At 36.6% G+C, this 23081-nt stretch overlaps 1 protein-coding gene across 1 annotated transcript; it reads left to right on the plus strand.

Moving 5' to 3' along the window:
* Window positions 1–810: 810 nt before the first annotated feature.
* LOC124143204 (fibrillin-1-like) lies at window positions 811–19154 on the plus strand. Its single transcript, XM_048394910.1, has 30 exons — window positions 811–913; window positions 1299–1424; window positions 1798–1923; window positions 2298–2423; window positions 2705–2923; window positions 3297–3422; window positions 3797–3922; window positions 4297–4422; window positions 4797–4922; window positions 5297–5422; window positions 5797–5922; window positions 6293–6418; window positions 6793–6918; window positions 7293–7418; window positions 7793–7918; window positions 8293–8418; window positions 8793–8918; window positions 9293–9418; window positions 9789–9914; window positions 10289–10414; window positions 10790–10915; window positions 11290–11415; window positions 11786–11911; window positions 12286–12411; window positions 12787–12912; window positions 13287–13412; window positions 13783–13908; window positions 14279–14404; window positions 14775–14900; window positions 19043–19154. Exons 1-30 carry the CDS (start codon window positions 811–813, stop codon window positions 19054–19056), a joined length of 3738 nt encoding a protein of 1245 aa, XP_048250867.1. The 3' UTR covers window positions 19057–19154.
* Window positions 19155–23081: the final 3927 nt, after the last annotated feature.

Consider the following 23081-nt stretch of genomic DNA (forward strand, 5'->3'; position numbering starts at 1 on the left):
GAACTGGATTTGCAACTTGTCAAAACGATAGACTTGGCGCTTGACATTGAGGGGGTAAAACAAGTCTTGTGGCTTGGTATCTCAGCAGGCTAGAACTATAAAACCGACAGAGGTCCAGACGAGGCAGTCACACAAACACACATGCTATCAGATCGCTACACAAGTAGAATAATCTTGAACGTTACGTTTAACCTAATTTCACCTCACCCACCACCCCCTATAATAAGATAATGCTTATAATCGTCTCCGGATGTAAAACTAACATATTAGCATTAACGTGTCACATGAATGCGAGAGGACAGCCAAGGCAGACGGGTTGCTCATTTTGGTTGAGACAGCACGACAACATACAATGTGTCGTACCACTATGGATGATAATCGGGCTATCACCGGTAGGGAAGGACATGCTTACAGTTTTTGCAATCTCATTACTGTCAAACTTTGATTTTCAGTGATCCGTTCACAAAATCTTTACCACTGTGTTAGCTTTTGCGCTTTATTTAATCTGTTTCGGGGGAATATATGACTGGAACCTTAAATTTGTGTGTAACTAGCCTAATACGTATTTCAAGTCCAATACGCTCTGACAAACCATTTGAAATATATACAGTAAAACTTCGTAAGTGCGTTCAAACTCCATTACCTAACATTTAACATCATAATAATTTATCATACTACGGAATCAATGATACCTAAATTATGATGTATACCAGAAAACATTCATGTAGCATTAACTTGCTTAACTGTGTACGCAATCCAAACAGAAAAAAATTAATTCTGTTTGGTACAGATACCAATGAGTGCACCGCAATGACTGACGACTGTGATGACAATGCTCAGTGTGACAACACTATAGGTTCATTCAACTGCACGTGTAATTCAGGATTCGAAGGCGATGGAACCAGCTGCACGGGTAAGTGGAACTAACAAAAGTATCATTTGAAAAATGCTCTTCTTGATGCATTAATGACGACATTTGATGCGATGAAATTGCATTCAAGGAATAAGTAATTCAGTTGATAAGGTATATGGAATCGACAGCAAAATTACGTAGACGTACAGATACTATTCCAAAGTAATATTTCATACAAGACCTGTTTGGATCATTGTAAAATTGTTAACACATTTCTTCATATTTTGAATGCTCCTTTCAAGTTTGGTTGCATAACTATTGTCTTGTATATAAGGTAAAAGTTTTCATTCAGTGTTAAGAGCTTTTGAATACCTTGCACAATGGAATATTAATTATGGGATCATTTATTTGCAATGTAAGCCAATACCGATGGATGTCATTTCAGATATTGATGAATGCACCGTAATGTCTGATAACTGTGATCCAAATGCCACATGTACGAACACACCAGCCGGGTCTTTTACTTGCACGTGTAATTCTGGATTCGAAGGAGATGGCACCAGCTGCACGGGTAAGTGGAACCAATGAAATAATTCTTTGAAAGTCTCTTCTTTTTTATCAATGACGACATTTGAAATTACTTTTAGGGAATAAATAATTCACTTGATAAAGTATATTTTATCAACAGCAAAATCGCCAAACATACAGATACTATTCCAAAGTAATGGTTCATGCATGACCAGTTTGCCTCATTATAAAATTGTTAACACATTTCTGCATAGTTTGAATGCTCCTTTCAATTCTGGTTGCATAACTATTGTCTTTTCTATAAGGTAAAGGTTTTCATTAAGTGTTAAGAGCTTTTGAATACCTTGCACAATGGAATATTAATTATGGGATCATTTATTTGCAATGTAAGCAAATACCGATGGATGTCATTTCAGATATTGATGAATGCACCGTAATGTCTGATAACTGTGATCCAAATGCCACATGTACGAACACACCAGCCGGGTCTTTTACTTGCACGTGTAATTCTGGATTCGAAGGAGATGGCACCAGTTGCACGGGTAAGTGGAACCAATGAAATAATTCTTTGAAAGTCTCTTCTTTTATTATCAATGACGACATTTGAAATTACTTTCAGGGAATAAATAATTCACTTGATAAAGTATATTTTATCAACAGCAAAATCGCCAAACATACAGATACTATTCTAAAGTAATAGTTCATGCATGACCAGTTTGCAGCATTGTAAAATTGTTAACACATTTCTGAATAGTTTTAATGCTCCTTTCAATTTTGGTTGCATAACTATTGTCTTTTCTATAAGGTAAAGGTTTTCATTAAGTGTTAAGAGCTTTTGAATACCTTGCACAATGGAATATTAATTATGGGATCATTTATTTGCAATGTAAGCCAATACCGATGGATGTCATTTCAGATATTGATGAATGCACCGTAATGTCTGATAACTGTGATCCAAATGCCACATGTACGAACTCACCAGCCGGGTCTTTTACTTGCACGTGTAATTCTGGATTTGAAGGAGATGGCACCAACTGCACGGGTAAGTGGAACCAATGAAATCATCCTTTGAAAGGCTCTTCTTTTATTATCAATGAGTACATTTGAAATTACTTTCAGGGAATAAATAATTCACTTGATAAAGTATATTTTATCAACAGCAAAATCGCCAAACATACAGATACTATTCCAAAGTAATAGTTCATGCATAACCAGTTTGCAGCATTGTAAAATTGTTAACACATTTCTGCATAGTTTGAATGCTCCTTTCAATTTTGGTTGCATAACTATTGTCTTTTCTATAAGGTAAAGGTTTTCATTAAGTGTTAAGAGCTTTTGAATACCTTGCACAATGGAATATTAATTATGGGATCATTTATTTGCAATGTAAGCCAATACCGATGGATGTCATTTCAGATATTGATGAATGCACCGTAATGTCTGATAACTGTGATCCAAATGCCACATGTACGAACACACCAGCCGGGTCTTTTACTTGCACGTGTAATTCTGGATTTGAAGGAGATGGCACCAGCTGCACGGGTAAGTGGAACCAATGAAATAATTCTTTGAAAGTCTCTTCTTTTATTACCAATGACGACATTTGAAATTACTTTCAGGGAATAAATAATTCACTTGATAAAGTATATTTTATCAACAGCAAAATCGCCAAACATACAGATACCATTCCAAAGTAATAGTTCATGCATGACCAGTTTGCAGCATTGTAAATTGTTAACACATTTCTGCATAGTTTGAATGCTCCTTTCAATTTTGGTTGCATTACTCTTGTCTTTTCTATAAGGTAAAGGTTTTCATTAAGTGTTAAGAGCTTTTGAATACCTTGCACAATGGAATATTAATTATGGGATCATTTATTTGCAATGTAAGCCAATACTGATGGATGTCATTTCAGATATTGATGAATGCACCTTAATGTCTGATAACTGTGATCCAAATGCCACATGTACGAACACACCAGCCGGGTCTTTTACTTGCACGTGTAATTCTGGATTTGAAGGAGATGGCACCAGCTGCACGGGTAAGTGGAACCAATGAAACCATCCTTTGAAAGGCTCTTCTTTTATTATCAATGACGACATTTGAAATTACTTTCAGGGAATAAATAATTCACTTGATAAAGTATATTTTATCAACAGCAAAATCGCCAAACATACAGATACTATTCCAAAGTAATGGTTCATGCATGACTAGTTTGCAGCATTGTAAAATTGTTAACACATTTCTGCATAGTTTGAATGCTCCTTTCAATTTTGGTTGCATAACTTTTGTCTTTTCTATAAGGTAAAGGTTTTCATTAAGTGTTAAGAGCTTTCGAATACCTTGCACAATGGAATATTAATTATGGGATCATTTATTTGCAATGTAAGCCAATACCGATGGATGTCATTTCAGATATTGATGAATGCACCGTAATGTCTGATAACTGTGATCCAAATGCCACATGTACAAACTCACCAGCCGGGTCTTTTACTTGCACGTGTAATTCTGGATTTGAAGGAGATGGCACCAGCTGCACGGGTAAGTGGAACCAATTAAATCATCCTTTGAAAGGCTCTTCTTTTATTATCAATGAGTACATTTGAAATTACTTTCAGGGAATAAATAATTCACTTGATAAAGTATATTTTATCAACAGCAAAATCGCCAAACATACAGATACTATTCCAAAGTAATAGTTCATGCATAACCAGTTTGCAGCCTTGTAAAATTGTTAACACATTTCTGCATAGTTTGAATGCTCCTTTCAATTTTGGTTGCATAACTATTGTCTTTTCTATAAGGTAAAGGTTTTCATTAAGTGTTAAGAGCTTTTGAATACCTTGCACAATGGAATATTAATTATGGGATCATTTATTTGCAATGTAAGCCAATACCGATGGATGTCATTTCAGATATTGATGAATGCACCGTAATGTCTGATAACTGTGATCCAAATGCCACATGTACGAACACACCAGCCGGGTCTTTTACTTGCACGTGTAATTCTGGATTTGAAGGAGATGGCACCAGCTGCACGGGTAAGTGGAACCAATGAAATCATCCTTTGAAAGGCTCTTCTTTTATTATCAATGACGACATTTGAAATTACTTTCAGGGAATAAATAATTCACTTGATAAAGTATATTTTATCAACAGCAAAATCGCCAAACATACAGATACTATTCCAAAGTAATAGTTCATGCATGACTAGTTTGCAGCATTGTAAAATTGTTAACACATTTCTGCATAGTTTGAATGCTCCTTTCAATTTTGGTTGCATAACTATTGTCTTTTCTATAAGGTAAAGGTTTTCATTAAGTGTTAAGAGCTTTTGAATACCTTGCACAATGGAATATTAATTATGGGATCATTTATTTGCAATGTAAGCCAATACCGCTGGATGTCATTTCAGATATTGATGAATGCACCTTAATGTCTGATAACTGTGATCCAAATGCCACATGTACGAACACACCAGCCGGGTCTTTTACTTGCACGTGTAATTCTGGATTTGAAGGAGATGGCACCAGCTGCACGGGTAAGTGGAACCAATGAAATAATTCTTTGAAAGTCTCTTCTTTTATTACCAATGACGACATTTGAAATTATATTCAGGGAATATATAATTCACTTGATAAAGTATATTTTATCAACAGCAAAATCGCCAAACATACAGATACCATTCCAAAGTAATAGTTCATGCATGACCAGTTTGCAGCATTGTAAAATTGTTAACACATTTCTGCATAGTTTAAATGCTCCTTTCAATTTTGGTTGCATTACTATTGTCTTTTCTATAAGGTAAAGGTTTTCATTAAGTGTTAAGAGCTTTTGAAGACCTTGCACAATGGAATATTAATTATGGGATCATTTATTTGCAATGTAAGCCAATACTGATGGATGTCATTTCAGATATTGATGAATGCACCGTAATGTCTGATAACTGTGATCCAAATGCCACATGTACGAACACACCAGCCGGGTCTTTTACTTGCACGTGTAATTCTGGATTTGAAGGAGATGGCACCAGCTGCACGGGTAAGTGGAACCAATGAAATCATCCTTTGAAAGGCTCTTCTTTTATTATCAATGACGACATTTGAAATTACTTTCAGGGAATAAATAATTCACTTGATAAAGTATATTTTATCAACAGCAAAATCGCCAAACATACAGATACTATTCTAAAGTAATAGTTCATGCATGACCAGCCTACAGCATTGTAAAATTGTTAACACATTTCTGCATAGTTTGAATGCTCCTTTCAATTTTGGTTGCTTAACTATTGTCTTTTCTATAAGGTAAAGGTTTTCTTAAAGTGTTAAGAGCTTTTGAATACCTTGCACAATGGAATATTAATTATGGGATCACTTATTTGCAATGTAAGCCAATACCGATGGATGTCATTTCAGATATTGATGAATGCACCGTAATGTCTGATAACTGTGATCCAAATGCCACATGTACGAACACACCAGCCGGGTCTTTTACTTGCACGTGTAATTCTGGATTTGAAGGAGATGGCACCAGCTGCACGGGTAAGTGGAACCAATGAAATCATCCTTTGAAAGGCTCTTCTTTTATTATCAATGACGACATTTGAAATTACATTCAGGGAATATATAATTCACTTGATAAAGTATATTTCATCAACAGCAAAATCGCCAAACATACAGATACTATTCATAATAGTTCATGCATGACCAGTTTGCAGCATTGTAAAATTGTTAACACATTTCTGCATAGTTTGAATGCTCCTTTCAATTTTGGTTGCATAACTATTGTCTTTTCTATAAGGTAAAGGTTTTCATTAAGTGTTAAGAGCTTTTGAATACCTTGCACAATGGAATATTAATTATGGGATCATTTATTTGCGATGTAAGCCAAAACCGATGGATGTCATTTCAGATATTGATGAATGCACCGTAATGTCTGATAACTGTGATCCAAATGCCACATGTACGAACACACCAGCCGGGTCTTTTACTTGCACGTGTAATTCTGGATTCGAAGGAGATGGCACCAGCTGCACGGGTAAGTGGAACCAATGAAATAATTCTTTGAAAGTCTCTTCTTTTATTATCAATGAGTACATTTGAAATTACTTTCAGGGAATAAATAATTCACTTGATAAAGTATATTTTATCAACAGCAAAATCGCCAAACATACAGATACTATTCTAAAGTAATAGTTCATGCATGACCAGCCTACAGCATTGTAAAATTGTTAACACATTTCTGCATAGTTTGAATGCTCCTTTCAATTTTGGCTGCTTAACTATTGTCTTTTCTATAAGGTGAAGGTTTTCATTAAGTGTTAAGAGCTTTTGAATACCTTGCACAATGGAATATTAATTATGGGATCATTTATTTGCAATGTAAGCCAATACCGATGGATGTCATTTCAGATATTGATGAATGCACCGTAATGTCTGATAACTGTGATCCAAATGCCACATGTACGAACTCACCAGCCGGGTCTTTTACTTGCACGTGTAATTCTGGATTTGAAGGAGATGGCACCAGCTGCACGGGTAAGTGGAACCAATGAAATCATCCTTTGAAAGGCTCTTCTTTTATTATCAATGAGTACATTTGAAATTACTTTCAGGGAATAAATAATTCACTTGATAAAGTATATTTTATCAACAGCAAAATCGCCAAACATACAGACACTATTCCAAAGTAATAGTTCATGCATAACCAGTTTGCAGCCTTGTAAAATTGTTAACACATTTCTGCATAGTTTGAATGCTCCTTTCAATTTTGGTTGCATAACTATTGTCTTTTCTATAAGGTAAAGGTTTTCATTAAGTGTTAAGAGCTTTTGAATACCTTGCACAATGGAATATTAATTATGGGATCATTTATTTGCAATGTAAGCCAATACCGATGGATGTCATTTCAGATATTGATGAATGCACCGCAATGTCTGATAACTGTGATCCAAATGCCACATGTACGAACACACCAGCCGGGTCTTTTACTTGCTCGTGTAATTCTGGATTTGAAGGAGATGGCACCAGCTGCACGGGTAAGTGGAACCAATGAAATCATCCTTTGAAAGGCTCTTCTTTTATTATCAATGACGACATTTGAAATTACTTTCAGGGAATAAATTATTCACTTGATAAAGTATATTTTATCAACAGCAAAATCGCCAAACATACAGATACTATTCCAAAGTAATAGTTCATGCATGACCAGCCTACAGCATTGTAAAATTGTTAACACATTTCTGCATAGTTTGAATGCTCCTTTCAATTTTGGTTGCTTAACTATTGTCTTTTCTATAAGGTGAAGGTTTTCATTAAGTGTTAAGAGCTTTTGAATACCTTGCACAATGGAATATTAATTAAGGGATCATTTATTTGCAATGTAAGCAAATACCGATGGATGTCATTTCAGATATTGATGAATGCACCGTAATGTCTGATAACTGTGATCCAAATGCCACATGTACGAACTCACCAGCCGGGTCTTTTACTTGCACGTGTAATTCTGGATTTGAAGGAGATGGCACCAGCTGCACGGGTAAGTGGAACCAATGAAATCATCCTTTGAAAGGCTCTTCTTTTATTATCAATGACGACATTTGAAATTACTTTCAGGGAATAAATAATTCACTTGATAAAGTATATTTTATCAACAGCAAAATCGCCAAACATACAGATACTATTCCAAAGTAATAGTTCATGCATGACCAGCCTACAGCATTGTAAAATTGTTAACACATTTCTGCATAGTTTGAATGCTCCTTTCAATTTTGGTTGCTTAACTATTGTCTTTTCTATAAGGTGAAGGTTTTCATTAAGTGTTAAGAGCTTTTGAATACCTTGCACAATGGAATATTAATTAAGGGATCATTTATTTGCAATGTAAGCAAATACCGATGGATGTCATTTCAGATATTGATGAATGCACCGTAATGTCTGATAACTGTGATCCAAATGCCACATGTACGAACTCACCAGCCGGGTCTTTTACTTGCACGTGTAATTCTGGATTTGAAGGAGATGGCACCAGCTGCACGGGTAAGTGGAACCAATGAAATCATCCTTTGAAAGGCTCTTCTTTTATTATCAATGAGTACATTTGAAATTACTTTCAGGGAATAAATAATTCACTTGATAAAGTATATTTTATCAACAGCAAAATCGCCAAACATACAGATACTATTCCAAAGTAATAGTTCATGCATAACCAGTTTGCAGCCTTGTAAAATTGTTAACACATTTCTGCATAGTTTGAATGCTCCTTTCAATTTTGGTTGCATAACTATTGTCTTTTCTATAAGGTAAAGGTTTTCATTAAGTGTTAAGAGCTTTTGAATACCTTGCACAATGGAATATTAATTATGGGATCATTTATTTGCAATGTAAGCCAATACCGATGGATGTCATTTCAGATATTGATGAATGCACCGTAATGTCTGATAACTGTGATCCAAATGCCACATGTACGAACACACCAGCCGGGTCTTTTACTTGCTCGTGTAATTCTGGATTCGAAGGAGATGGCACCAGCTGCACGGGTAAGTGGAACCAATGAAATAATTCTTTGAAAGTCTCTTCTTTTATTATCAATGACGACATTTGAAATTACTTTCAGGGAATAAATAATTCACTTGATAAAGTATATTTTATCAACAGCAAAATCGCCAAACATACAGATACTATTCTAAAGTAATAGTTCATGCATGACCAGCCTACAGCATTGTAAAATTGTTAACACATTTCTGCATAGTTTGAATGCTCCTTTCAATTTTGGTTGCTTAACAATTGTCTTTTCTATAAGGTAAAGGTTTTCATTAAGTGTTAAGAGCTTTTGAATACCTTGCACAATGGAATATTAATTATGGGATCACTTATTTGCAATGTAAGCCAATACCGATGGATGTCATTTCAGATATTGATGAATGCACCGTAATGTCTGATAACTGTGATCCAAATGCCACATGTACGAACACACCAGCCGGGTCTTTTACTTGCACGTGTAATTCTGGATTTGAAGGAGATGGCACCAGCTGCACGGGTAAGTGGAACCAATGAAATCATCCTTTGAAAGGCTCTTCTTTTATTATCAATGACGACATTTGAAATTACATTCAGGGAATATATAATTCACTTGATAAAGTATATTTCATCAACAGCAAAATCGCCAAACATACAGATACTATTCATAATAGTTCATGCATGACCAGTTTGCAGCAGTGTAAAATTGTTAACACATTTCTGCATAGTTTGAATGCTCCTTTCAATTTTGGTTGCATAACTATTGTCTTTTCTATAAGGTAAAGGTTTTCATTAAGTGTTAAGAGCTTTTGAATACCTTGCACAATGGAATATTAATTATGGGATCATTTATTTGCGATGTAAGCCAATACCGATGGATGTCATTTCAGATATTGATGAATGCACCGTAATGTCTGATAACTGTGATCCAAATGCCACATGTACGAACACACCAGCCGGGTCTTTTACTTGCACGTGTAATTCTGGATTCGAAGGAGATGGCACCAGCTGCACGGGTAAGTGGAACCAATGAAATAATTCTTTGAAAGTCTCTTCTTTTATTATCAATGACGACATTTGAAATTACTTTCAGGGAATAAATAATTCACTTGATAAAGTATATTTTATCAACAGCAAAATCGCCAAACATACAGATACTATTCTAAAGTAATAGTTCATGCATGACCAGCCTACAGCATTGTAAAATTGTTAACACATTTCTGCATAGTTTGAATGCTCCTTTCAATTTTGGCTGCTTAACTGTTGTCTTTTCTATAAGGTGAAGGTTTTCATTAAGTGTTAAGAGCTTTTGAATACCTTGCACAATGGAATATTAATTATGGGATCATTTATTTGCAATGTAAGCCAATACCGATGGATGTCATTTCAGATATTGATGAATGCACCGTAATGTCTGATAACTGTGATCCAAGTGCCACATGTACGAACACACCAGCCGGGTCTTTTACTTGCACATGTAATTCTGGATTTGAAGGAGATGGCACCAGCTGCACGGGTAAGTGGAACCAATGAAATCATCCTTTGAAAGGCTCTTCTTTTATTATCAATGTCGACATTTGAAATTACTTTCAGGGAATAAATAATTCACTTGATAAAGTATATTTTATCAACAGCAAAATCGCCAAACATACAGATACTATTCCAAAGTAATAGATCATGCATGACCAGTTTGCAGCATTGTAAAATTGTTTCACACATTTCTGCATAGTTTGAATGCTCCTTTCAATTTTGGTTGCATAACTATTGTCTTTTCTATAAGGTAAAGGTTTTCATTAAGTGTTAAGAGCTTTTGAATACCTTGCACAATGGAATATTAATTATGGGATCATTTATTTGCAATGTAAGCCAATACCGATGGATGTCATTTCAGATATTGATGAATGCACCGTAATGTCTGATAACTGTGATCCAAATGCCACATGTACGAACACACCAGCCGGGTCTTTTACTTGCACGTGTAATTCTGGATTCGAAGGAGATGGCACCAGCTGCACGGGTAAGTGGAACCAATGAAATCATCCTTTGAAAGGGTCTTCTTTTATTATCAATGACGACATTTGAAATTACTTTCAGGGAATAAATAATTCACTTGATAAAGTATATTTTATCAACAGCAAAATCGCCAAACATACAGATACTATTCTAAAGTAATAGTTCATGCATGACCAGCCTACAGCATTGTAAAATTGTTAACACATTTCTGCATAGTTTGAATGCTCCTTTCAATTTTGGTTGCTTAACTATTGTCTTTTCTATAAGGTAAAGGTTTTCATTAAGTGTTAAGAGCTTTTGAATACCTTGCACAATGGAATATTAATTATGGGATCATTTATTTGCAATGTAAGCCAATACTGATGGATGTCATTTCAGATATTGATGAATGCACCGTAATGTCTGATAACTGTGATCCAAATGCCACATGTACGAACACACCAGCCGGGTCTTTTACTTGCACGTGTAATTCTGGATTCGAAGGAGATGGCACCAGCTGCACGGGTAAGTGGAACCAATGAAATCATCCTTTGAAAGGCTCTTCTTTTATTATCAATGACGACATTTGAAATTACATTCAGGGAATATATAATTCACTTGATAAAGTATATTTCATCAACAGCAAAATCGCCAAACATACAGATACTATTCATAATAGTTCATGCATGACCAGTTTGCAGCATTGTAAAATTGTTAACACATTTCCTCATATTTTGAATGCTCCTTTCAATTTTGGTTGCATAACTATTGTCTTTTCTATAAGGTAAAGGTTTTCATTAAGTGTTAAGAGCTTTTGAATACCTTGCACAATGGAATATTAATTATGGGATCATTTATTTGCGATGTAAGCCAATACCGATGGATGTCATTTCAGATATTGATGAATGCACCGTAATGTCTGATAACTGTGATCCAAATGCCACATGTACGAACACACCAGCCGGGTCTTTTACTTGCACGTGTAATTCTGGATTTGAAGGAGATGGCACCAGCTGCACGGGTAAGTGGAACCAATGAAATCATCCTTTGAAAGGCTCTTCTTTTATTATCAATGACGACATTTGAAATTACTTTCAGGGAATAAATAATTCACTTGATAAAGTATATTTTATCAACAGCAAAATCGCCAAACATACAGATACTATTGTAAAGTAATAGTTCATGCATGACCAGCCTACAGCATTGTAAAATTGTTAACACATTTCTGCATAGTTTGAATGCTCCTTTCAATTTTGGCTGCTTAACTGTTGTCTTTTCTATAAGGTGAAGGTTTTCATTAAGTGTTAAGAGCTTTTGAATACCTTGCACAATGGAATATTAATTATGGGATCATTTATTTGCAATGTAAGCCAATACCGATGGATGTCATTTCAGATATTGATGAATGCACCGTAATGTCTGATAACTGTGATCCAAGTGCCACATGTACGAACACACCAGCCGGGTCTTTTACTTGCACATGTAATTCTGGATTTGAAGGAGATGGCACCAGCTGCACGGGTAAGTGGAACCAATGAAATCATCCTTTGAAAGGCTCTTCTTTTATTATCAATGACGACATTTGAAATTACTTTCAGGGAATAAATAATTCACTTGATAAAGTATATTTTATCAACAGCAAAATCGCCAAACATACAGATACTATTCCAAAGTAATAGATCATGCATGACCAGTTTGCAGCATTGTAAAATTGTTTCACACATTTCTGCATAGTTTGAATGCTCCTTTCAATTTTGGTTGCATAACTATTGTCTTTTCTATAAGGTAAAGGTTTTCATTAAGTGTTAAGAGCTTTTGAATACCTTGCACAATGGAATATTAATTATGGGATCATTTATTTGCAATGTAAGCCAATACCGATGGATGTCATTTCAGATATTGATGAATGCACCGTAATGTCTGATAACTGTGATCCAAATGCCACATGTACGAACACACCAGCCGGGTCTTTTACTTGCACGTGTAATTCTGGATTCGAAGGAGATGGCACCAGCTGCACGGGTAAGTGGAACCAATGAAATCATCCTTTGAAAGGCTCTTCTTTTATTATCAATGACGACATTTGAAATTACTTTCAGGGAATAAATAATTCACTTGATAAAGTATATTTTATCAACAGCAAAATCGCCAAACATACAGATACTATTCTAAAGTAATAGTTCATGCATGACCAGCCTACAGCATTGTAAAATTGTTAACACATTTCTGCATAGTTTGAATGCTCCTTTCAATTTTGGTTGCTTAACTATTGTCTTTTCTATAAGGTAAAGGTTTTCATTAAGTGTTAAGAGCTTTTGAATACCTTGCACAATGGAATATTAATTATGGGATCATTTATTTGCAATGTAAGCCAATACCGATGGATGTCATTTCAGATATTGATGAATGCACCGTAATGTCTGATAACTGTGATCCAAATGCCACATGTACGAACACACCAGCCGGGTCTTTTACTTGCACGTGTAATTCTGGATTCGAAGGAGATGGCACCAGCTGCACGGGTAAGTGGAACCAATGAAATCATCCTTTGAAAGTCTCTTCTTTTATTATCAATGACGACATTTGAAATTACATTCAGGGAATATATAATTCACTTGATAAAGTATATTTCATCAACAGCAAAATCGCCAAACATACAGATACTATTCATAATAGTTCATGCATGACCAGTTTGCAGCATTGTAAAATTGTTAACACATTTCCTCATATTTTGAATGCTCCTTTCAATTTTGGTTGCATAACTATTGTCTTTTCTATAAGGTAAAGGTTTTCATTAAGTGTTAAGAGCTTTTGAATACCTTGCACAATGGAATATTAATTATGGGATCATTTATTTGCAATGTAAGCCAATACCGATGGATGTCATTTCAGATATTGATGAATGCACCGTAATGTCTGATAACTGTGATCCAAATGCCACATGTACGAACACACCAGCCGGGTCTTTTACTTGCACGTGTAATTCTGGATTCGAAGGAGATGGCACCAGCTGCACGGGTAAGTGGAACCAATGAAATCATCCTTTGAAAGGCTCTTCTTTTATTATCAATGACGACATTTGAAATTACATTCAGGGAATATATAATTCACTTGATAAAGTATATTTCATCAACAGCAAAATCGCCAAACATACAGATACTATTCATAATAGTTCATGCATGACCAGTTTGCAGCATTGTAAAATTGTTAACACATTTCCTCATATTTTGAATGCTCCTTTCAATTTTGGTTGCATAACTATTGTCTTTTCTATAAGGTAAAGGTTTTCATTAAGTGTTAAGAGCTTTTGAATACCTTGCACAATGGAATATTAATTATGGGATCATTTATTTGCAATGTAAGCCAATACCGATGGATGTCATTTCAGATATTGATGAATGCACCGTAATGTCTGATAACTGTGATCCAAATGCCACATGTACGAACACACCAGCCGGGTCTTTTACTTGCACGTGTAATTCTGGATTCGAAGGAGATGGCACCAGCTGCACGGGTAAGTGGAACCAATGAAATCATCCTTTGAAAGGCTCTTCTTTTATTATCAATGACGACATTTGAAATTACATTCAGGGAATATATAATTCACTTGATAAAGTATATTTCATCAACAGCAAAATCGCCAAACATACAGATACTATTCATAATAGTTCATGCATGACCAGTTTGCAGCATTGTAAAATTGTTAACACATTTCCTCATATTTTGAATGCTCCTTTCAATTTTGGTTGCTTAACTATTGTCTTTTCTATAAGGTAAAGGTTTTCATTAAGTGTTAAGAGCTTTTGAATACCTTGCACAATGGAATATTAATTATGGGATCATTTATTTGCAATGTAAGCCAATACTGATGGATGTCATTTCAGATATTGATGAATGCACCGTAATGTCTGATAACTGTGATCCAAATGCCACATGTACGAACACACCAGCCGGGTCTTTTACTTGCACGTGTAATTCTGGATTCGAAGGAGATGGCACCAGCTGCACGGGTAAGTGGAACCAATGAAATCATCCTTTGAAAGGCTCTTCTTTTATTATCAATGACGACATTTGAAATTACTTTCAGGGAATAAATAATTCACTTGATAAAGTATATTTTATCAACAGCAAAATCGCCAAACATACAGATACTATTCTAAAGTAATAGTTCATGCATGACCAGCCTACAGCATTGTAAAATTGTTAACACATTTCTGCATAGTTTGAATGCTCCTTTCAATTTTGGTTGCATAACTATTGTCTTTTCTATAAGGTAAAGGTTTTCATTAAGTGTTAAGAGCTTTTGAATACCTTGCACAATGAAATATTAATTATGGGATCATTTATTTGCAATGTAAGCCAATACCGATAGATGTCATTTCAGATATTGATGAATGCACCGTAATGACTGATAACTGTGATCCAAATGCCACATGTACGAACACACCAGCCGGGTCTTTTACTTGCACGTGTAATTCTGGATTTGAAGGAGATGGCACCAGCTGTACGGGTAAGTGGAACCAATGAAATCATCCTTTGAAAGGCTCCTCTTTTATTATGAATGACGGCATTTGATTACGATGAAATTACTTTTAGGGAATATATAATTCACTTGATAATGTATATGTTATCGACAGCAAAATCGCCAAACAAACAGATACTATTCCAAAGTGATATTTCATACAAGACCTAATATCATCATTGTAAAATTGTTAACACATTTCTTCATATTTTGAATGCTCCTTTCAATTTTGGTTGCATGACTATTGTCTTGTCTATAAGGTAAAGGTTTTCATTAAGAGCTTTTGAATACCTTGCACAATGGAATATTAATTATGGGATCAATATTTTGCAATGTAAGGCAGTACCGATGGATGTCATTTCAGATATTGATGAATGCACCTTAATGACTGATAACTGTTATCCAAATGCTGCATGTGCATTTCTGCATATTTTGCCACAAGTCAAACTAGTGAAGGGCATCGGACAGATTTCGAAATGTCATCGTCATGTCAACTATAAAACTTTTTGAAAACTTTACTGAGGCCTTGCATGTTGTAAGCATCATCATATTCTGTAACTATTGATGAATTTTCATCTTTGGAGTCCACTGGCTCAGATATCGTATTTACACAATGCCCGTATGTCCAATTGTTAGCATTAATTTATACTGATAATTAAACACATGTGTTGTGTTATCGGAAACGTACCATCGACTACCCTTTTGGTAGAGATTTAGCAGAAGTTATAGAAAGGGTTTTGTCTATATTGTTTACAAATGACAATTCGATTTGAAACCACCCTACATTTCTGCATGTGTGTGTATTGTGCAGTGAACGGCGTAAGCAGTAGAATACTAGAAAACAGTTTAAAATCACCAACTGTTTATCATGAAGGTGTACATGTTAAATAATTTATTCTATGTTGCACATCATTTTGATCACTCGATTGACTTGATTATTTACACGCCCCCGTCATATTGCTGAGTGTCGTTTTAATCAATAATAAAATATACTCTCCAAAAACGTAGGTGACATTCAAAATAACAGACGATCACATAAATAAACTGACCATCATAAGATCTTATGATCGTCAGTTTACAAAGATATACTGAAAGATGCTATGGTTAGATAAAGAAATGGAAGGGCGAAGTGCCAAATGGCGTTCAACAGTTTTATTGTGAGGGTGCAAACAATCAAGAAAGACGACAGCGTGTAGTAAAAAGATTAACGGTTGAAATGTCCTGATCATTAACGGATCATGAACCCAGATACGCTTATATTGCGTGTCCGAATCAATGTCCCAATGATAATTTGAGGGAGTTGTGTCCACTCCTCTCCTACCACCAGGCCCAGTCAGGCTGACGTAGCGGGTGGCCCTTGACTTCGGCGTACACGTCTCCCGATTATGTCCTAGACGTGTTCTATGGGGGAAAGGTCAGGATTCGCGGCTTGCCATTGCCTTCTGGTGATGTTTTGCTGCTGGGTGTAGCCAGTTACAATATATTCACGGTGGGTACTATCGTTATCATCTTGAAAGACAAAACGTGGGCCAGCAAAGTGCGCAAACGACACAACTATTGTCGTCTTCGTCGTACTGTCCAGTGTCCAATATGCAGTGACGTTTTGCCAGTTATAGTGATCCCGACACGTATCATTACAGACCCACCCCGACATCTGTCATGTTGCCTTACGTTGTCGTTTGCATGACGTTCGTCAGGACGCCTCAAGACACGTCCACTCCTATACAGAAAGTCCAGAGTGAATCTGAAGTCATCTGAATGTATTAAACGCACCTTCAGTGACTCCCCCAGTGTCTACGCTCTGAACGCAATTGTCCGGCTAAAATGTGTCGCTTCGATAACGGTTGTTAAGAAAGCCACAAAACCTTTTCCATATTCATAAGAAATCTCTGCTAAACAATTCCGACTATATCATGAGCATGTGCTTTTTCGCGAACACCTGGTGTCATCGCTGTTGATGGGTGGCCACACCTGATACAGTCGGAATCGTGCAGTTCCTTTTGGCGGAGATTCCTTGTAGCTGTGGGAAGGGGTTTGTCGCTTTAATTATTATAAAGAACTATCAAATAGTGGTAAAACCTGGAAGCGTTTCCTTGTCGCCCATCATGTAGATCAGCGGCATTCAGGCAACTTCTAATAGTCTCCTCAGCACCTTGAACACCAGGGGCCTGGCACAGCGATTTGATTGGCTGTTTGAGGTCGACTTTCTGGTTTCTGATTAATTGATTCTGGGCCAACTTGCATTTAAACGATCTTAGCGCTGAGATGATCGTAACTACCATACCTTAACATATGCTTACGATAGACGCAGCTCTAAGTTGATCGTAACTGCCATACCTTTACATATGCTTACGATAGTCGTAGCTCTAAGTTGATCGTAACTACCATACCTTAACCTATGCTTACGATAGTCGTAGCTGTAAGATGGTCGTAACTACCATACCTTAACATATGCTTACGATAGTCGTAGCTCTAAGTTGATCGTAACTACCATACCTTAACATATGCTTACGATAGTCGTAGCTGTAAGATGGTCGTAACTACCATACCTTAACATATGCTAACGATAGTCGTAGCTCTAAGTTGATCGCAACTACCATACCTTAACCTATGCTTACGATTGTCGTAGCTCTAAGTTGATCGTAACTACCATACCTTAACATAAGCTTACGATAGTCGTAGCTCTAAGTTGATCGTAACTACCATACCTTAACATATGCTTACGATAGTCGTAGCTCTAAGTTGATCGTAACTACCATACCTTAACATATGCTTACGATAGTCGCAGCTCTAAGTTGATCGTAACTACCATACCTTAACATATGCTTACGATAGACGCAGCTCTAAGTTGATCGTAACTACCATACGTTAACAAAGGCCTATGATAGTCGTAGCACTGAGATCGCTTTGTGAAGAGGGCCCTGGACTGAGTTGTTGACCAAAGGCGCCCTGAGCTGTTCCGATCATTTGATGTCTGCATGAACCTGTTCCAAAGTCAAATATTCGCTACCACCAGTTTGAAGCATGCCCTCAGGCGTTCATCACGTTCTGGGGGACGCATTACCAATATGACCACAAATACTGCTTTTATCAAGAATAGAAAGGTTACGTATTACTGTGGATAATGAAACTCAACAATACAAATGGCTCACTGAAGTCTCAAAATCACTGATTACCCCCTATCCACGTATGTTGGGGCGTTGGTATTTGGTACCGAAACCATTCTCCTTCAGTCATTTTTCTAAACTGATCTTCCTTCTGACGACCGATCATAGTATTTCTAGTTCCAGATCCCCTACATTATGGAGAGTATAACCTTTATTCTGGCCTTTAATAATAAGTCTACAACTTTGCCTTCCTGAAACTAATCCTAACGGACGTACCATTTGACATTCTGGGGGGAAAGGGGGTTGGGTTTTTGTATGAAGACGAGGACTAGATCATTTTTCAGTTACAGACATCATTAATATAATTTATGAACCTAAATATTATTTTATAAACAAAACATATTGCATCAATGTATTATCTGTTGCTGTCCAGTTTCGGCGGGACCCAAACCTGGAGTAGATGAAGCGGTAAACAGACCTTTGGAATAAATCGCACTAATTGTGACATTTTCTTCCTTTTCAGTAAAGTGTCAGTAAACGTAGAGCCTGGACAGCACACTTTGCAACTTTTCTCATTACTGTCATATTCCTTATCCTTATCCTGGCACGAAATAAAACCGCTAATTCGTTCAAATAAACAAATTTTCTTTCATTTTGTTAGTGTTTATGTTATGCAGTGAGTGTTTAGTGAGCGAATGAGTTAGGGGTAAGCCTGACTACAAGAAGTAATTAGTACACAGTGCCAGATTCTATATACTCAGCCTAGCTGCAAGACGTATTTAGTACTCAGTGTCAGATTCTATATACCCAGCCTGACTACAAGACGTATTCAGTACACAATGCCGTATTCTGTATACCCAGCCTAACTACAAGAAGTTTTTAGTACACAGTGTCAGATTCTATATACCCAGCCTGACTATATATAAGAAGGTTTTTAGTACATAGTGGCAGATTCTATATACCCGGCCTAACTACAAGAAGTATTTAGTACACAATGCAGTATTCTATATACCCAGTCTACCTACAAGAAGTATTTAGTACAAAATGCAGTATTCTATATACCCAGGCTAACTACAAGTAGTATTTAGTACACAGCGCAGTATGCTATATACCCAGCCTAACTACAAGAAGTATTTAGTACACAATGCAGTATTTTATATACCAAGCCTACCTACAAGAAGTATTTAGTACAAAATGCAGTATTCTATATACCCAGGCTAACTACAAGAAGTATTTAGTACATAGTGGCAGATTCTATATACCCAGCCTAACCACAAAAAGTATTTAGTACACAATGCAGTTTTCTATATACCCAGCTTAAGCACAAGAAGTATTTAGTACACAGTGCAGTATTTTTTATACCCAGCCTAACTACAAGAAGTATTTAGTACGAAGTGCAGTATTCTATATACCCAGCCTAACTACAAGAAGTATGTAGTACACAATGCAGTATTCTGTATACCCAGCCTGACCACAAGAAGTATTTAGTACACAATGCAGTATTCTATTTGCCCAGCCTAACTACAAGAAGTATTTAGTACACAATCCTTTGTTCTATATACCCAGCCTAACCACAAGAAGTATTTGGAAGACAATGCAGTATTCTATATACCCAGCTTAACCAGAAGAAGTATTTAGTACACAATGCAGTATTCTATATACCCAGCTTAAGCACAAGAAGTATTTAGTACACAATGCAGTATTCTATATACCCAGCCTAATCACAAGAAGTATTTAGTACACATAGTAGTATTCTATATACCCAGCTTAAGCACAAGAAGTATTTAGTACACAATGCAGTATTCTATATACCCAGCCTAATCACAAGAAGTATTTAGTACACAGAGCAGTATTCTATATACCGAGCTTAACCACAAGAAGTATTTAGTACACAATGCAGTATTCTATATACCCAGCTTAACTACAAGACGTATTTAGTACACAATGCAGTATTCTATATACCCAGCCTAACCAAAAGAAGTATTTAGTACATAGTGGCATATTGTATATACCCAGGCTAACCACAAAAAGTATTTAGTACACAGTGCAGTATTCTTTATACCCAGCATAACTACAAGAAGTATTTAGTACACAATGCAGTATTCTATATACCCAGCCTAACTACGAGAAGTATTTAGTACACAATGCAGTATTCTATATACCCAGCCTAACCACAAGAAGTATTTAGTACATAGTGGCAGATTGTACATACCCAGGCTAACCAAATGAAGTATTTAGTACACAGTGTAGTATTCTATATACCCAGCCTAACTACAAGAAGTATTTGGAACACAATGCAGTATTCTATATACCCAGCCTAACTACAAGAAGTATTTGGAACACAATGCCGTATTCTATATACCAAGGCTAACTACAAGAAGTATTTAGTACACAGTGCCAGATTCTATATAACCAGTCTGACTACAAAAAGTATTTAGTACACAGTGTCAGATTCTATATACCCAGCCTAACTACAGGGGTATTTAGTACACAATGCGGTATTCTATATAACCAGCTTAACCACAAGAAGTATTTAGTACACAATGCAGTATTCTATATAACCAGTCTGACTATAAAAAGTATGTAGTACACAGTGTCAGATTCTATATACCCAGCCTAACTATAAGGCTAGAACAATCTTTCTCTTGCATTCAACAAACTATGTAATTACTTAGCATCATCAAACAATCTATTTAATTTAACTATTTGACGTTTGGGTCGTTTGGACAAAAACAAACTGATTTAGAGGGTGAACAAATGAAATATTGCAATATACGATTGAGCAAAAGATATAACTTGAGGAATGAATTTGAAAATTGAAGGAACTGTTGTTGAAGGAACATATGTCTCCTTGGTTACATATTGACGGCCCATAGCATCTATCTACGCAGCTGGGATACGATGACATGCATCAAACAAGTCAGCGAGCCTGATCACCCGATCCTGTTAATCGCCTCTTACAAGCATGGGTATCTGAAGACCAATTCTCTGCCGGACCTTCACGGGTCTCTCGACTTCTGTTTAAAGTTACCTAATCATCTTCATATACTGAACGTTGCTGAATGTTATCATCGCTTATATTGTTGATCAATTACTGCTATAAATATTGTGTGAATTACTGAAGTTATTGATCCATAGAGGGATTCAGACATATGACGGCGGGTTTATCAGTGATAGTGTTTGCGCATTGTGCCCATGTAAATTGAACTCAGAGGGACCCCTCGAGCAGCATGAATATCCAGTCAGTTCATTTACATGGTTCGGCAGCGCTTATTGATAACGTTAGTCATGGGGATGATGCGCATTTCTTTTCAATCCCAGCATCCGTTTTAATTCCCTCGACCCTTGAATTATTTTCAGATCGCCGTCAAATAGCTGTAATATTGTGTGCGGCGTTAAACACCAAACAAACATTAAAACAACATATGCCTAACATTTACTGCAAGCCTCAGTCAGTACTTCCCCAATTACATGTACTGGATAAACTTCCGGATTGCTCGTGAAATAATCTGAAATTCCAAACAAAATTGTAAGGTTTACAATTGTGGTTCTTGGTCATGCTGACATTCTACATTTAGCTCAGACAGTCCACAACAAAGAAAGAGCTGTCCAAGTTTGGAAAAGATCATGAAAGAAATGACTGATTTGGATTTCGGTTATATCCCGGTGTGTATGGTGCTGACAAACCAAGAGTCATAATAAGAACTTATGGGATTCGAACCCACTATCATAGCTTTATGGCACGCCTAACGGGGTGCAACTCTACACAGCCTTAGACGACTGGGTCACCAGTGGCCACATCTCTTGAAATGAAGCCACTCAAATCTCGAACAATTTTAGTCGGACAGTATTCCTGAGATATTAACGCCAAGAATGAGAGTTTTTGTTTTGTTTTGTTTGTTGTTCAACGCCCTACTCAGCAATATACAAGCTATATGATGGCGGCCTGTAAATAATCGAGTCTGGAAGAGACAATCCAGTGATTGACATCATTAGAATCGATCCACATAATTGCGATACGATGACATGCATCAACCAAGTCAGCGAGCCTGACCACCCGACCCCATTAGTTGCTTCTTACGACAAACAAAGTCGCCATTTAAAGCAAGCATGAAGACCTATGCTACCCCGGATCTTTACGGGTTGAGGTTATATCCCAGGCCACTCCATGCTCTTCCCATTCTTGAAAGTAAGCTTCCTACTATCTATGTATCCACGTCTGTGCAGCTTACCAACACTGTACGTCATTCAGTCGGCTGTGTTGATTGCAGTGATTGTGTAGCCTACTACCGGTAGTAAGGATCTGCCGTGGTTGTGTAGCCTACTACCGGTAGTAAGGATCTGCCGTGATTGTGAAGCCTACTACCGGTAGTAAGGATCTGCCGTGATTGTGTAGCCTACTTCCGGAAGTAAGGATCTGCCGTGGTTGTGTAGCCTACTACCGGTAGTAAGGATCTGCCGTGATTGTGTAGCCTACTACCGGTAGTAAGGATCTGCCGTGATTGTGTAGCCTACTACCGGAAGTAAGGATCTGCCGTGGTTGTGTAGCCTACTACCGGTAG

Source organism: Haliotis rufescens, unplaced genomic scaffold (assembly GCF_023055435.1).
Source record: "Haliotis rufescens isolate VD_foot unplaced genomic scaffold, xgHalRufe1.0.p SCAF_131, whole genome shotgun sequence".
NCBI lineage: Eukaryota > Metazoa > Mollusca > Gastropoda > Lepetellida > Haliotidae > Haliotis > Haliotis rufescens.

Coding starts and splice junctions, on each gene's coding strand:
- LOC124143204 (XM_048394910.1), top strand. CDS start 811: ATGACTGACGACTGTGATGACAATGCTCAGTGTGACAACACTATAGGT. Junction 5,923..6,292: donor AGATGGCACCAGCTGCACGG/GTAAGTGGAACC, acceptor ATGTCATTTCAG/ATATTGATGAATGCACCGTA. Junction 11,912..12,285: donor AGATGGCACCAGCTGCACGG/GTAAGTGGAACC, acceptor ATGTCATTTCAG/ATATTGATGAATGCACCGTA.